The sequence below is a fragment of the Balaenoptera borealis genome (assembly GCF_965194805.1).
Source record: "Balaenoptera borealis genome assembly, chromosome: 19".
NCBI classification, from domain to species: domain Eukaryota; kingdom Metazoa; phylum Chordata; class Mammalia; order Artiodactyla; family Balaenopteridae; genus Balaenoptera; species Balaenoptera borealis.
In genome coordinates this window covers 29,801,809-29,819,163 of record NC_138878.1, presented here as the reverse complement: position 1 = coordinate 29,819,163, position 17,355 = coordinate 29,801,809, and the positions used below count along the sequence as shown (strand labels likewise).

The 17,355-nt window shown below is 38.7% G+C and overlaps 1 protein-coding gene across 4 annotated transcripts in view; it reads left to right on the top strand.

Moving 5' to 3' along the window:
• FTO (FTO alpha-ketoglutarate dependent dioxygenase) overlaps positions 1–17,355 on the top strand; it is a 374,801-nt gene that overhangs the window by 150,722 nt on the left and 206,724 nt on the right. For all 4 annotated transcript variants that reach the window (XM_082366673.1, XM_082366672.1, XM_082366670.1 and 1 more), the window contains exons 5-6: positions 4,180–4,259; positions 11,861–12,004. In XM_082366673.1, the coding sequence (XP_082222799.1) occupies positions 4,180–4,259; positions 11,861–12,004 (224 nt within the window). The remainder of the gene's footprint in view (positions 1–4,179; positions 4,260–11,860; positions 12,005–17,355) is intronic.

Sequence of the window (17,355 nt, the reverse complement as noted above, 5' to 3'; positions counted from 1 at the left end):
GTGGGCATAAAACTGTTCATGTTATTACTTTCTTTTCCTTTTAACATCCATAGGTTCTATAGTGATATCCTCTTTTTGTGTGTTCTGTCCTTTTTTTTTTTTTTTTGGCCTGCATAGAAGCTTATTGATTTTATTGATCTTTTCAAAGAATCAGCTTTATTTCAGTGTTTTTCTCTATGGATTTTCTGTTTTTGATTTTATTAATTTCTGCTTTTATTTTTATTATTTCTTTTATTTTGCTTACTTTAAGTTTAACTTGCTCTACTTTTTCTAGTTTCCTAAGGTGGAAGCTTATTGATTTTAGATCTTTCTTCTTTTCTAACATGCATTTAATGCTACAAATTTTCCTCTTGGCACTGCTTTTACGTATCACACAAATTTTGCTATTTTGTATCGTTATTTTCATTTGGTTAAAGGTATTTTAAAATTTCTCTTGTGATTTCTTCTTTGACCGTGTGTTATTTAGAAGTGTGTTCTTTATTCTCTGAGTATTTTAGAATTTTCCAGCTATCTTTCTGTTACTGATGTCTAGTTTACTTTCTTTGTGGTCTGAGAGCAGACATTGTATGATTTCAATTTTTAAAAAATTTGTAAAGGTGTGATTTTTGTTCAAGAATGTAGTCTATTTTGATGAATGTTTCACATGACCTTGAGAAGATTTTGTAATCTGCTGTTGTTGGATGAAGTAGCATATAGATGTCAATTAAGTTGATTGATGGTGCTCTTGAGTTCCGCTATGTCCTTACTGATTTTCTGCTGATGGATCTATTCACTTCTTTTAGGGGATGTTGAAGTCTCTAACTGTAATAGTGGATATGTCTGTTTCTTCTTGCTGTTCTATTAGTTCTTGCCTCACATACTTTGATGCTTTATTATAAGACAGACACACCTTAAGGGTTGTTACCTCTTCTTGGAGAATTACCCCTTTATCATTACGTAATGCCCCGCTATATCCCTGATAATTTTTCTTGCTTTGAAGTCTGCTGTATCTGAAATTCATATAGGTACTCCAGCTTTATTTTTATTTTTTTTTTTTTTTATTTTTTTTTTTTTTAAATGTTGTTTCTTCCTTTCCAGTTTTTTTTTTTTTTTTTTTTAATTATTTATTTTATTTATTTATGGCTGTGTTGGGTCTTCGTTTCTGTGCGAGGGCTCTCTCCAGTTGCGGCAAGTGGGGGCCACTCTTCATCGCGGCGCGCGGGCCTCTCATTATCGTGGCCTCTCTTGTTGCGGAGCACAGGCTCCAGACGCGCAGGCTCAGTAATTGCGGCTTACGGGCCCAGTTGCTCTGTGGCATGTGGGATCTTCCCAGACCAGGGCTCGAACCCGTGTCCCCTGCATTGGCAGGCAGATTCTCAACCACTGCGCCACCAGGGAAGCCCTCCAGCTTTATTTTTGATTAGTGTTTCCATGATATATCTTTTTCCATCCCTTTACTTTTAATCTATATGTGTATTCATATTTAAAGTGAGTTTCTTAGAGACAATATATAGTTGGGTCTTGTTTTTTCATCCACTCTGACCATCTCTGCCTTTTAATTAGTGTACTTAGGCCATTGACATTTAAAGTGATTACTGATATAGTTAGGTTGAAATCTATCTTATTTGTTAATGTTTTCTATTTGTTGCCCTTGTTCTTTGTTCTTATTTTTCTCTTTGGTCATCATTAAAAAAAATTTTTTTTTCTGTCATTCTCCCTCCTCTGAGACTCAAATTACATTTATGTTAAAATGCTTAATATTGTCTCATAGGGCATGGATGCTCTTTCAGTTTTTTATAGTGTTTTTCCTCTGTGTGCTTCATTTTGGGTAGTTTCTGTTCCTGGGTATTCTACTTCACTTATCTTTTCTTCTGCAGTGTCTAAAGTGCTGTTAATCTCTTCAATGTGATTTTTATTTCATTTACTATATTTTTCATCTTTAGAAGCTTCATATTATATATATATGAAAGATATGTATATGAAAAAAAGAAAGATGTATTTATCTTGTGTATCATATATATCATATATCTTTTATTTCTCTCTGCTACTTTTTGGTTGAATACTGGATATGGCAAATTTTATTTATTGGTGCCTGATTTTGTTTTTATTTGTCTTTTTTTTTTAACCTATGGGTACTGAGAGCCATAGGTGATTTTTATTTTACTTTATTTGTTTTATTTTTAAAAATTTTTATTTATTTATGGCTGCATTGGGTCTTTGTTGCTGCATACAGACTTTAGTTGTGGCGAGCGGGGGCTACTCTTCATTGCGGTGTGTGGGCTTCTCACTGCGGTGGCTTCTACTCTTTGTTGCGGAGCACAGGCTCTAGGCATTCGGGCTTCAGTAGTTGTGGCTCGTGGGCTCAGTAGTTGTGGCTCGTGGGCTCTAGAGCACAGGCTCAGTAGTTGTGGCACATGGACTTAGTTGCTCTGCGGCATGTGGGATCTTCCTGGACCAGGGCTCAAACCCATGTCCCCTGCATTGGCAGGTGGATTCTCAACCACTGCGCCACCAGGGAAGTCCTGCCTGATTTTGTTATATTCTTCTAAGTAGTGTTGGACTTTGCTCTAGTGAGTAATTAAATTATTTGGAACAAGTTAGATTCTTTTGAGGCTTGCTTTTAAGCTTTTAAGTGGATCTAGGGCAGCCTTTAATATAGTACTTATTTAACGCTACTACTAAGATTATGCTTTTCTAAAGACTCTATTGTCTCAGGTAGTAGGAACCATTCTGGCTGCTGAGAACACAGAGTATTCCTGGCCCTATGTGAGGTCTGAGATTTGTCTAGCCTATAGCTTTCTGGAACTTCTTTTCCTGCCTGTGGGAAGTTTTCATTCACACATGCACAGATGAATACGTAGCCAAAGACTTGAAGGAACCCTTCTGTAGATGTCCGCTTACTCTCTCCCTGTGTGGGTTCTTCTGTTCCAGTATTCTGCCTTACAAATCCTTGCTGCCTTGGCCTTCCTAAACTGTAGTCTCTGTCTTCACAACTCAGCAAGAGAGAAAACTGAAAACTCTGAGTTCTGATATCCCCATCCCTACTCTGTGACTTTGAAACTGTTTCTAGCTAGTAAACTAAGGCTCACCTATTTTATTTCTCCTATCTTTGGGGTCGCTGTTTTCCAGTGTCAGAAACCTTTGTTGCCTATTTTTGGTCTGTTTTGTAGTTTTTTAGGGTAAGAACGTAAACCTTGTCATGGTTACTCCATAATGTCCATAAGCAGGAGTCCTGCAATTGGCATTTTGCATTTACTTTCTTCTGTTTAGAGGTAATTTTATAGGTTGTTTTTGCTGACATGTAGGGGATGTGGTGGTCTTTGCTTCCTAGTTTAAGTCATTGTCTTTCTTAGTATCTTGCTAAGAAGCCTCTGTTGCTTACATAGGAAATCATGTGTTGCTGGGGACAGTTTGGTTCTCTTCTTTGTAATAGAGGACGCGACGTCCTAAGCAGAGGTGTTACAGATTTTGCCTCACATGTGGCATCATTTCTTAGAATACGCAACAACTTGGCCATTGGTTTTTCTCCCACTGCATGTGGTTTTAGGCATATTCTTCAGCTGATGAATTCACCACCTTCTCCATTCTTGGGTCGTGAATCTGTAGGCTTGAATTCTGTTCTGAGAGCCAAAGCTTTGCAACATGCTGAGTTGGTTGGTTTGCTGCCTGGAAAATTGTTAGGGCAAAATTGATACTTTGACTGGGGAAGGAAAGAGGCAGATTTTCAGACGAAAGATGTTCAACTCCAAATAATACAAAAAAATTTTGGCTTATTCTAAAGGCATGGGTAGAATTAGATGTATCATGAGAAAGGGAAAGAAGTTCAGCCCATAAATAGTGGTGAGTGGGTATCATAAGACTACAAATAAGTAGGGTAACCCTATAGCCTGTTTGCTAAGGACAGTCCTGGTTTATGCCTGTTGTCCTGCAATAATTATTAATAACATCCCCTTCCACTATTGAAAGTATCATGGTTTTTGATGGTTTTATACCATATGACTATATATATATATGTCATCCTACTTACAAAGAATGGTTTAAAGAATACATGGTAATTGTTAATTCTTTGGTTCTTGTCATTCTTCTTGAATGATGGATTTACTGTTTACTTTGTGTTTTAGTGAAATCGTATTCAGTGACTGATAAGTGTGTGTTGGGTGTTTTTGGTTTTTTTTTTAATTTTTGGTATTTTTCCTGCAGATGATCTCAATGCCACCCACCAACACTGTGTTTTGGCTGGTTTACCACCTCGATTTAGTTCCACCCACCGAGTGGCAGAGGTAAGTGTAAATAAAAATGTGACTCAAACTTAATTGGATGTGACAGAAGTGGTTGCATGAGCAATTTATCATAGAACTTTGGAAGAATATTTGATAGGAAAATTGCTTCCATCTAACTAGACTTTAGCCTCTATTTACTTGCTTTTTTAGCTTTGAGTTGTGTTGGATCCAGTTTTTAAAAGTGTGTTCACAGCCTGGGATAAGTATATTTTGCTTCTTTGGGGTTATGTTTCTTGGAAAAGGTGCCAGCAAGAGGGCACCTTGGCAGGTGTTGCTGGTTAGAGATTTTCTAAGGGGTTTGTATCTGTCAAGGTCAAGGGCAGGAGATGGCCAGAACAAAATAGTAGATTTGTGTGCTTGTGCATATGTTAGCTGTGACTGGGCTCAGATGGTTGAGAATTTATATTTCCCTTAACTTTTGGGTCAGGCTTCCGGGCATGTGAATGTAAATTAAGGAGAAAGTTACAGTGGTGCCAGGGAATTTCCAAACTCCCCAGTTGTGTTCCTAACCCAGACTTTATTGCTAAATTCTGCCACAACTTGCAGTGGCTGATAGTCAGCTGATTAGACTAGTTCAGAGTGGAAACTTAAGAGATGAGGGAAGCCTTTAGTAGTCACCCTGGAGTATTGTGTGTGCTCAGTTAAGAAGTGTTCCAGAGGGCAGGGGAATGATCATGAAAAGGATTACAAGTTGACCTCGTATCCAAGCTTGTTATCTGTGCTTTGCTTTTATAGCTTGACTTTTCACTGTACCACAAGGGGACCAGTGTGAGAAAGTTGGGCAGATAGGATACAATAAAGTGGCAGGGAAACACAAGCACAAGACCTTTCCAGTCCTGAGACTGTGTGAGTCTATAAGGCAGTGTCATGTCTTTTGGTATTTAGGTAGCTTTTCTAGTGGACTGGTCATGTTGCTAGGTGGCAGAGAGGACATGAGTATCTGTTTAAATCAAGATGCCAGCAAGCCCATCAAGCATTCCTTCCCCCTTTTCTCCCTTTCTTCTCTCTTCCATTCAGTCATTCATCTAAATATTTGAGTGCCTGTTCTATGTCCAGCAGCAGCACTAGAGGCATGAGAGAGAGAGAGCCATCAACATGACAGGTATGGCCACTAGCTTTGCTGAACTTCCATTTTAGTTTGAGAGACAAATATTAAATAGATAAAAACACAAATAATTATCTTAGAGACCTAAAAAAGTAAGTTCTGTTAGGAAGGAAGAAAGGAAGGAAGGAAGGAGTGAGTGAAGGAAGGCAAAAGGAGTGAGCAAGCATTTATAGAGCATCTAATATGTGCTTTGTATTGTACAAAAAAGACTTCATTTTTTGTATAATGCAAGATGATATAGACATCTGTCTTTCTAGCTAGAACTCTCCCAAGAATTCTTTAGAGTATGTGGCTACTTATGTGTATCTTTGCACCCTTCCTAATCCAGTCTGGAAAAGTGGACAAGATGATTAGTGCTGTGCTCAGAGGGTTGGTACAAAATGATGAATAAGAAGTTTCGCAAAATGTATTTGATAAGGATAACAATCATATCTAATTCATAGGGTTCTTGTGAGGATTAAGTGAGTTAATACGTGTAAGTCTTTTAGAACAGTGGCAGGTATAGAGTATGCATTCAAAGAATGTTAGCCACTACTACTATTATTAAATTACTACTGCCTCTATGACTACTGCTGCTGCTGCTGCTGCTACTATTACTACTACTGTCTTTTCAGTTATCCTGATGAAAAGCTAGTAGGAGGCAGGAACAACAAAAGCTCTTTGTGTGGAAGGCTATTCTGTCTCCATTTATACACTAGAATGTACGTAATAAAGCAGGAGACCTTAAGTCATCAATGAGTCTTAACTGGAAGAGTTGCTATTAACTGAAAGCTACTACTCAGAAGAAGGGAAGTGATTTTAGTTCTTTCATCCATTCTGCAAACTTTCGTTGAAATTTCCAGTGCTCAAGGTATTCTTTTTTTTTTTTTTTTTTAAGACTTTGGAAAGTCCCTTTTTTTTTTTTTTAAATGATTTTTTTTTTTAATTTATTTATTTCTATTTATGGCTGTGTTGGGTCTTCGTTTCCATGCGAGGGCTTTCTCTAGTTGTGGCAAGCGGGGGCCACTCTTCATCGCGGTGCGCGGGCCTCTCACTGTCGCGGCCTCTCTTGTTGCGGAGCACAGGCTCCAGACGCGCAGGCTCAGTAATTGTGGCTCACGGGCCCAGCTGCTCCGCAGCATGTGGGATCTTCCCAGACCAGGGCTCGAACCCGTGTCCCCAGCATTGGCAGGCAGATTCTCAACCACTGCGCCACCAGGGAAGCCCAAGGTATTCTTTTAGACACTTGTGAGCACGTAGAGTGCAGAATAGAGAGTAGCAAACAGCATAAGCCTTCACAAGTGACATGACATGTAAGACTTGAACATGTAGGGATTAGGGGATTTTAGGACATTTTAAGACATTTAAGAGTCCTCATCCCATTAGGTGGAAATCTTGTGATCGGATGGGATGGGGATACAAAGGGAGTATTGAGTGGCTCAACTTTGACTGAATCCCAGGATGCCAGAAAGGGAGTGTTGGCAGATAAAGGCTGATCCCTGAATGACCGGATTGTGAAAGATCTTGGATATCAGGTTAGGTGTGTTTTAACTTAAGTTGGTTCAGGTGGGGGTTATTGATGATTTATTTATCGCAGTAGTGACATATTGGAGATATCTTTAAGAAGATGAAAATGATAGAGACATCAATTAAACCTGTTGGTCTGAACTAAGGTCATGGCAACAGGAAAAAAGAAGAAATTCCCTTGACTAATGTAGGAGACATAGTGACAGACTTGGCAACTGATTGAAGTGGAGGGAGGAATGTAAGAATGAATGAGTGAGTGGATGAATGGATGAATGGATGAACAAATGAATGAATGAGTGAATAAATGGACACACTAACCAAGTAACTCTTTATTGGATGCTTGTCATGCACTGGGCTTTTGGGTGACTCTGAGGTTTCAAGCTTGGGTGATTTGGAGATGACATTACCATAAGTAGAAATAGGGATCTAAGACACGAGGGGAAGACAGTAGTTCAGTTTTGAACAGGCTGAGTCAGAGCTGCCAAGAGGAGAGGTCCAGCAGACAAATGGAAATTTGGGACTAAAACTTGTGAGAGATCAGGAAACCTTTCCTTCTCCCCCTCCTATGATAAATACACACATTCAGAATGCAGTTTGAAAAGTACCCCTCTGGCCTTATTTCCTTTTTTTCCAAGTGGACCATCTTAACTAAAGTAGCAGTGCTTTCAAAATATCCTGAGGTTTAGCTTTCTCTGCTTTAGTCATAGCTGTATTTGTATCTTCTAATTTTTAGGCAAAATTTTGAGCATTAATTAATTTTTAAAAAAGAGGTGGATATGCATAGTGATAATAATAATATAATCCCAAATCTGTATCTTTTATATTATCTCTACTTCAGTTCAAGCTTATGATACTTTACTAATTAGACATACATAATGTGAATGATGTGACTATCCTGCTTTCTATATTATAGATCAGGGTCAGCAAATTCTATGGCCTTTGGGCCAGCCAGCTCTTTTTGTAAATAAAGTTTTATTGGAACACAGCCACGCTCACTTATTTACATATTGTTTACGGCTGCTTTGGAGCTACCATGGCAGAGCTGAGTAGTTGAACACAGACCTTATGGCCTGCAAGCCTAAAATATCTACTATCTGACCTTTTTAAGAAAAAGTTTGCTGACTCTGTTTTACATGATTCTGTGTATACAGGCTTTAAAGTTAAAAGGAATTTTTTAAAAAAATCATCATTTTAAGGTTAACTTTTTATTTCTACCAAAAGTCAAAAATGATAGTATTCAATGCTGGTAAAGTTACAGTGAAACTGTATATTCATACACTACTGGTAGTTTTTCTAATTAGTATATTTTTTGGAAAGCTCTATGGGGATATGTGTAAAGCCCCATAAAAATATTCATATCTTTGATCTCATAACACTGTTTTGGGGAATCAAACCTAGGAAATAATTCAAAGGAAGTATATATATATAAAGATATTTATCTAGTATGATTAACAGTAGTGAAAAGCTGGACAGAACCTTAATGCCTTTATATTATGTGACTTGCTAATTAAATTGTTAATATCACCTCATTGAGCAGCATTGACTATGGTAGTTTTGAATACTTATGTACAAACAGTGAAAAGTAGCATGTACATTGACATGTATATATTCATTACAGCTGTGTGTGGATGAAGAATTACACGCAATAAAAATAATTAAAATAGAGTATGGCGGCAGGATTATGTTTTTATCTTACCTACAACTTTTAATTTCATCTTATATTATTGTTTTCAGTAATAGAAAAGGGAAAAGATTTTTTTCTCCAACACTATAGTTAACATATTGTTTCCCTCAATACAGAGAGGAAAAAAATCCATGCAACTTTATAGCCCTCACTTGTTCTACAAATGTCCTTTCCTTCATACAGTATTAAATTAGACTTCTTTTCTGTGCCAAACAAAATGATTCGCTATTTTCTGCCTGTTCACAATATGTAGGAAACAGATTGTCTTAAGGAAATGATGTTCTGAAATTCATTTTAGTTAATCAGAGAAGAAATCTATTCAATTTTTGGTTGCAAAAATGTGACTAGAGTATGTCTGATGACTCTCGACCTTTATTTGATTTTAGTTTTTTTCTGGTTGTGACAGAATGTTCTTGGGATGCAACACAGAATATATGTTTTTTTAAAATTTAAATTCTATGTATAATTATATTTTGAATAGGTAGTTACTCAAATGGTTCAAAACTCAAAAAGTACCTAAGAGTGTACAGTTAAAGCCTATTTCTCCTCACACCAGCCAGCTCCTCTTCCCCAGAGGCAACCAATGTTATCAGATTTTTGTTATCCTTTCAGTGATACTTAATACATATATAAGCAAACACATACGTAATTTTTAAAATTTCTTATATAAATGTTAGTCTACACACTATTCTGCACTTTTTGTTTTGTTTTATTTTAGTAAACCTTGATGATAATTACTTAGCAATATGCAATTCTTACAGTAGGAAATTTTTTTTTTAAGATATGATACCAAAAGCTTAAGCCATCAAAGAAAAAATAGGTGAATTGGACTCTATCGAAGTTAAAAACTTTATGCGTCAAAGGGTACCATCACAAAAGTGAAAAGGCAGAATGGGAGAAAATATTTGCAAATCATACATCTCACAAGGTGCCCGTATTTAGATTTATATAAAGAACTCTTACAGCTCAATGATTAAAAAGATAAATAATCCAACTTTTTAAACAGGTAAATGATCTGAATAGACATGTGTCCAAAGGAGATATACAAGCGGCCTATAAACACATGCAAAGATGCTCATCATCATTAGTCATTGGGGAAATGCAAATCAAAACCACAATGACATACCACTGCACACCCGCTGGAATAGGTATAATCAGAATCACAGTGACAAGTGTTGGTGAGGATGTGTGGGAATTGGAACCCTCATACATTGCTGGAGGGAATGTAAAATGGCGCAGCCACTTTGGAAAACGGTCTGGCACTTCTTCAGAAGGTTAAATTCAGAGTTACCTTATTGCCCAGCAATTTCATGCCTAGGTATACACACCCAAGAGAAGTGAAAACTTGTACGTGAATGTTCATAGTAGCTTAATTCATAATAGCCAAAAAGTGGAAACAGCCCAAAGGTTCATCACCTAACGAATGGAGAAACAAAAGGCAGCATATCTGTGCAAGTGAATGATTATTTGCCAATAAACAGGAACGGGGTACTGACACATGTACAACATGGATGAACCTTGAAAATATACTAAGTGAAAGAAGCCAGTCACAAAGGACCACATATTGTATGATTCCATTTATATGAAATATCCAGAGTAGTCAAATCTATAGACGCGTAAAGTAGTTTAGTGGTTGCCTAGGGCTGGGAAGGCTGGTAGAAATGGGAGGGGGTGACTGCTAAAAGGTACAGCGTTTCTTTCTGGAGTGATACAAATGTTCTGAAGTTAACTGTAGTGATGGTTGCACAACTCTGTGAGTTGAAAGACATTGAATTGTATGCTTTAAGTGGGTAAATTTTATGACATGTGAATTTTATATCTCAATAAAACTGTTACCACTCCCCATGCCCTCCAAAAAAACTAGGTCTGATTATAGGTTCTTTACATCAGATGAACTCTAATCACCCAGGAAAAATATATATATTCTCCCCTCCTTTTTTTTTGGTTGCAAGCATGGCTCCACCAGAGTTCGTTTAACTGGTCTTTTATTGATGGGAAATTTTGTGTTGTTTTTAATCTTTTATTATAGTAGATGGCATTTCAATTAATTACCTCTTATGTAGGTTACTCCATACTTGGGAAAGTAAAGGTGCAGGTAGAGTATGTTTATAGACAGAATGTCATTAAAAAAATGTTGTAGGGTTGTCTGTGGGACAAAAGTGAGTGGTAATTCATTCCCATTTCTTGTTTTTTCTTTGTAGTAAATTGGAGCCACTGCCCTTCTGCTCCCCACACTTTGGGATCTTCATATTAAAATACATATTAGTCAAGCTTCTGTTTTTGGCACAGAAACTTCATTTTTTTTCCCCAGGCATGCCCAGGTCACATTGTATAAAGTGGCAGTAACTGTGCAAAGAATTTTTGTGCCAGGGGATTAGCCTTCAAGGTTATTTCGAAGGGATCCATTTAAATTGTAAATATTAAAATAAAAATACTCCGGGGAGACATTTCCCTCATTGGGTCTAAAGGATATTTACAGCGGGCGTTTTCTCATTCTGGGAAATCGTGTCATTATCAAAACAAACGGATGCACACTCCACCTGCATCCTCTTCTTTTCTGACATATGCTCATTCAAAGAAGGAGTTTGTCCATTTGACCTCTGTTTTGCTCCCACAGACTTAGAGAGGGATGGACTAGTTATCTGTGCCTTTGCTGATACCCAGGTGCTAAGTTATGCCTTTCAACATGCCTTGAGGGTACGAACCACATATTCTCCATTATTTGAAGAATCTATTCTGCCAAAGCAGACTTGCAACTGCCTAGTGTATGCTTTTCGCAGAAAAGGAAAATGAGTTCTTTGCCCTGTGTTTATAACTTCATTTTTTTCCCCATTGCTGTTCTATTTTGTGTGCTTTTGAACCAGTTCTACAGTCTGGTTACCTTTTTTTCCTCATTGTCAGGTGCAGGGCACTTGAGATAAAGTCAGTGTTCTTGACTTCTTGGTTCATTAGTTATTCCTCCAATGACTACTTATTAAGTTTCTTTTATATTTAAGACTCAGTTCTAGGTGCTGCAGTATATGTATAGTATATACATTCTGAAACAGGGCTTTAGCCTTCAGGGAGCCTACTCTTTGGAGATATGAAGCCCATGTAATAAAAAGCAGCAAGATGAGTGACCCAGGTGAGGGCCGAGCTGGCAGCACAGAGCCCAGGGAGAAAGCTACTGGAGTCATTCTTAAGTTGAGAAGCATAGGCTGACCTGTGAGGGCGACAGGCCCGGGAAGGGGACAGACGTCCTAGGAAGAGAGGCACGGTAACCTTGGAGTTTGCTTACCATCTCGGTGGCTGGTTCTGTCTCTGCAGTGCTCGACGGGGACCTTGGATTACATCTTACAGCGCTGCCAGTCGGCCCTGCAGAATATCCGCGATGAGGCGGACAATGGTGAAGTCTCTTTGAAATCCTTGGAGCCAGTGGTTTTGAAACACGGAGAAGAAATCCACAACGAGGTAAGGACTTTCAAGAACTGTGAAGATTCTCTCCTACTTGCGAGCTACCAAGTTATGCGGCCACAGTTTGCTATGAATATAAGAGACAAAGGATGGTTCATTAGTTACAATAGCAGTAGCCAGGGCATCAGCATTTTTGCGCCAGTTCTCCGAGCCTCTGTTTCCACAGGATAATGCACAGTGGGCTGGATAGCATGTGCACTTGGAGGGGTTGTGTTCTAGAAGAGGAGCCTGAGCTGAGGTAACCCGACTCTTCCATGATGGGCAGTAGGCATGTCTGTCGTTTGCTCCAGATCGAGACACAGCTTTATCCTCCAAGTCTGTTAGCAATCCTACCCTTTATTCTGGAGGGAGAAACTCTATCTTCCAAGCGTGTTCACTATAAAGACATCCTTGCAATGAGAGTGTGAAGCAACGGGCAAGATATGTAGAAACACAAACAAGAGACCCATGAAGGATAATCTTCCAGCAAGGACTGATGGAAACTGAAGGTGGATCCTTGGAGCAGGTGGACCCTACGAGCCTTGCCTTTTGTTTAGGAAATTAGTAGCAATTCTGAAGTCTGTGGGACCAGCATGTCTGGATCCCATGAGTCAGTGTTTCAAAAACTTTGTTAGTTTCATTAATACGTTTTCAATTTTTGCTCTGTCTTTGGACTACATATATTGTTATCTCTTCAATACTTTTAAAAGAATCAACTCACCTTTTATGTAAATAAAATTTTTTAAAAAGGAAGCTTTATATTACCACTTTTAAGTGGAAAGCTGGTATCACTAACCAAAAGAAAAAGTAACCAGAAAACTCTAGCCTGTGAAAACAGCAATGTTATACTATTCCAGCAGATGCTTTTGGCTAGAGAAGGTTCTGAGCCTACAGTCTCTATTCTTCATGTTAAGAAGGAAGATTAGTGCACAACTTCCTACACTTTCTAAAAGTCATTGAATTCTACACTGAAAATGGGTGAATTTTATGGTGGGTAAATAATACCTCAAAAAAAAAAACCATTGAAAGTCAAAAAGAGATTACCAAGTGGTAGAGAATCTTTGAAGATTATCATCAATCAAAGACTTTTTCTTTGATATAATTAGAAGGATTGGTGGAGAATTGGAATACAAAAGTGTTCTCAATCATCTCAATAAATAATTGCTGAGCATGCACAAGGCACTCTTTCTGGGTGCTTTCGGATATGTTGGTAAATAAAATAGACATTCTAGTGCAGGGAGATGACAATAAATAATAAACACACTGCATCAGTTTATTATATAGTATGTTAGAAGTTGATAAGTGGTACAGGAAAAACCAAACAGGGCAAGGTAACGGAGATTGAGATAAGCAGAGAACACTCCCGCTGACAAGATGTCCTTTGAGCAGAGACTTGGAGGAGGTTGAGGAAGGGCGCCATGTGGTTATCCGGGGAACAGCGTTTCAGGCCAAGGGAGAAACCACTGCAAGGGCCGTGTGGGTGGGAGAATGCCTGGCGTTCGTGGACTAGTTCAGGGACGGTCCGCTGTGAGTGGTGGGAGTGAGGCTGTTAGTTACAGAAGATGAGGTCACGGAGGTGGTGTGAGAGGATGGGGAGCTGCAGATTGTATCAGTCGTTGGAGGTGTCTGTAAGGACAAAGACTTTCCTTTTTACTCTGAGGGTAATAGGGAGCCATTGAGGGTGTTTGAGCAGAGGAGAACAATGTTCCCACAATGCCATGTAATATCTTTAAAAAGATATTTACTTATCTTATGAGCTGCTCCTCGGCTTGAATAGAGAGGTCTTGAATCTGAGTAACATGTGTGCCGGTCTTCTCTAATCCCCCAGTCTTTGATTCTTCAAGGTCATCTTCTTACTTTCAGAATGAATTCCACATGTCAGGGCACATCATCAGATGCTCTCCTTTTGTCATGCAAGTTGGCATGCTCATGCTCTTCTGGGTTCTGTTGTTGAATGAGAGCACACATGTCTATAATCCTTTCCACGGTTCTTATTGTTTGCTTTCCTCTTTCTTAAAGGCCATGTGCCTTTGCTGGACTAATTATAGGATGAAGCCCTTGGTTTCATGTCTGCAGACTTTTGGGCTGTGTCGGTTTAGAAGTGGTTGGTTTTCCTTGTCTTAGATAGTTTCTAACTAAACAATTTGGGGACTTTGGAGATTGGAACTGAATACCTTAAGAAGATTTTCTTTTTCCAATTTAAGATGCTTAAAAAGATTTTTGGTCAGGTATAAGCAGAACCTTCCTCTGTGTTTATAAAGTAGTCTGTTTTCCTTCTTAAAAATCATAAAATATGGAATTCAGTCTTGTCACCTAGTAAATTTCCCCTCGGAAAATGTACTATTTGATGCCATCATTTGGTTCTCATTTTGTTCTGATCAGACCTGCATCTTCCTTACAGCTACTGGGAAAGGGCTTTCATTGGGTAGCTCTTTGTAGATTGGACCTTAGCATCTCTTCCTGGTCTAATGTCTTTCTCCGTGAAAAAACTTATTTCATTTATTACAGTGAGCACTGACCCCAATGGGCATGTTCCCACATCTCGAGGGAAATGCATAAGCTGACCTGGGACCAAATCAAGAACCCAAACTAACTTGGCAGAAGTAGGTGTCATTTGCTTATCTGTAAGAGTGTTGGAAATGATTTCCAACTGTACAGTGATGTGGTGACTCAGAAATACGGTTTTGGAATCTTACAAACTTTGCTCCCCAATGTCTAAGTGTCCAGTGACTAAGGTTCAGGTAGGTGGGTGGATTCTGTTTGTGCTTCCCCTTCAGACTTTTTCTAGACATTTCTAGGAGAAAAGCTTTTCTTGCTTGACCTTTTTCTTTTTGACTATTCCATGGAGAAGGCAGGTGCAGGTGAATTAGGAAGGTTCTAGAGACGTTTCTCTGGGTCACAGCTACGTAACTAACACTATTGTGAACGTGTGTTCATTTTTCTCTGATGATTCAGAAGGCCCTTCAAGATCCTGCAAGTTCCCTAGGCTGTCAGTGTGCCTTCTGATACCTGTGGGCATTAGGTATCTTTGTATTGTCACTGCACCAGAGATTGAATAATACTGAATTTCCATTAAGTGCATGTCTGAAACCTGGGAGCTTGTTTTAAAAGCATCATGAACCCTGAGAGCACCTCAAGAGAGTTCCGGAAGCTGTGAGCCTCCTGGGAGGGTCTACACTCTGGAGAAGGGATGAAGACCCTCCTCCTGTCATGGCTAGCATGTTATCAGTCAGTCAGTATGGTGAGACTGTGATTCTTTTTAGCCTTGAAGTAATAAAGCTTCTGTTCTGTTCTGAATCCCGACCCTTTGGTTTTCATGCGGCATCCACCCTGCAGCTGCAGCTTTCCTTCCTCATCCCCAGAGTTTGGGGTGGAGGGGTGCACACCTTTTTTTTTTGGTAACTCAAACTGAATCAAGCAGCTGGAAATATTTTTTGCTTCCTTAATTAATTTTAAGGAGGGAGGCAACTGCTTCTCTTGGCAATGTTAGCACTGGTGAGGGTGGCATTTGATGAATATCCTGTAATATTTTTTGCCCACAACATCGAAGTGAAAGAGTCAGGTTATGGAGTTGATTAAAATACATGCCAATGGGTTTGATGCCCACAAAGATTGTATCTCCTGGGCAGTACTTCCACCCCTGAAAAAAAACTCTGTTGGGAATAAGTTTCAGGGTTGAACTTTTCTGACTGGCCTCAGTGGAACGGGGGTGAGCATGAATTGACATGATTGTTAAAACTTCTCTTGCTCAGAAGATTTCATAAGAGTGTGAGATTCTTGAGGACAGTAAGTGGCGGGCCTTGTGGCCTCATTTGGTCTGTTTTCTTAGTATCTACCAAGTGCCTGGCATATGGTCGGCTGTTCATTATTAACCCACTTAATCCTCACCACAAACCTATGTGGTGATTATGTAATTATCCTTATTTTACAGATGACAGAACTATTCAGTAGTGGAGCCCAGATCTGAACTGACTCCAGAACCCTTATTCTTAACCATGACACTGTCTGCTTCAAAAGATAGTTGGGCATCTAAGGAGGAAGATAAAGTCTTTATTTACTAAAATGGACAGGGTCTTTCTTTGCTCTCTTGTCCAACAGCAAAGTTTCCAGGTATGCCCCTCTCCTTGCTTCTGAGTTTTCATTTACTGAAATCCAGACTCTATTGTACCTTTAAAGGCTGAATGAACTAATTACATATGATAATTATTTTGTTTCCTGGGATATCATGGTTGCCAAGGTTTATATGTTTTGTTCTTATAATGGAAAAAACCAGCCCAAAGATAGAAAAACCCTTTCAGCTCTCCCAAACATAGGGCTTGATGCTTTGCTGACAGGTTGTTCCTATAGTGTGAACAAATTTTATGTGAAATCTATTAAAAAGAACTCTTTTTTTCTTGTAACAAATAATGTTGTTAAACCTGTATCTAAAGAGAAGTTGAACTACATTTGTATTCATTTTCCTTTCAAAGCAGTTAAGTTTACCTCTGTTAACCACTGTCTTTTAATACCGCAGATAAGGTTTAGCAACTATTGTCTGAATATTGTCTACATTCCTTTTTTTTTTTTCTGTTTAAACAGCTTTAACTGAAATCAGTTCTACATATCAAACAAACATTTAGTTAATGTAAACTAAAACCCTTTCATATGACTTGGTGTTCTCAGGTTAGTTATTTGAGCCATTTTCACCATTGTTAAATCTTCACAAGTTGCTTTTGTTTGCCTCATGAAAGTTCAATATGGATAAACAAACAAAAAAAATTCTTTGTGGTAACAGGTGAAGATTATGATAGCTCTGTGCCTGTATATGGAACATGATTACCTTAGCAAAGCCAACCTTACTCAACATTAAGCTGTGAAAGCTCTACATTTCTTCAGACAACAGAGGTAGAAAGAGCTTTGGGATGAATGAAGTTGTACTTTGATTATAAAATTTGATTTTCAAGTTGGAGATGAGTGAAAGAAAATAGATAGGAAACAATTTCTTATTCTTTCAAAGCTTTACTCAGCCTCTCACCTACACATATTGGGATTATTTCAACTGCAGGAAGCAGAAAACTCAACCCGAACTGGTTTAAGCACAAAGGGCTTCAGGAATAGCTTGATCAAGAGTCAGTTGATGCCACCAGGACCCGGTTTTTAACTGTTCATCTTGCAGCTGCTTCCTACTGTGTTGCCTCCATTCTTCCCATTCTGCAAAATGTTTGAAGAATCCTCTTCCTGTATCTTCTGACAGTCTCAAGACTTACTCTGATTGAACATATGCCTGTTTCCCCCTAAACCCAGTTATGTGACTAGGAGAAGTGTGGTGGGCTGATTGGCTCAGATTGGGTTGCACGTTCCACTCCTGGTATAAGAGCTGGAGCTTTACC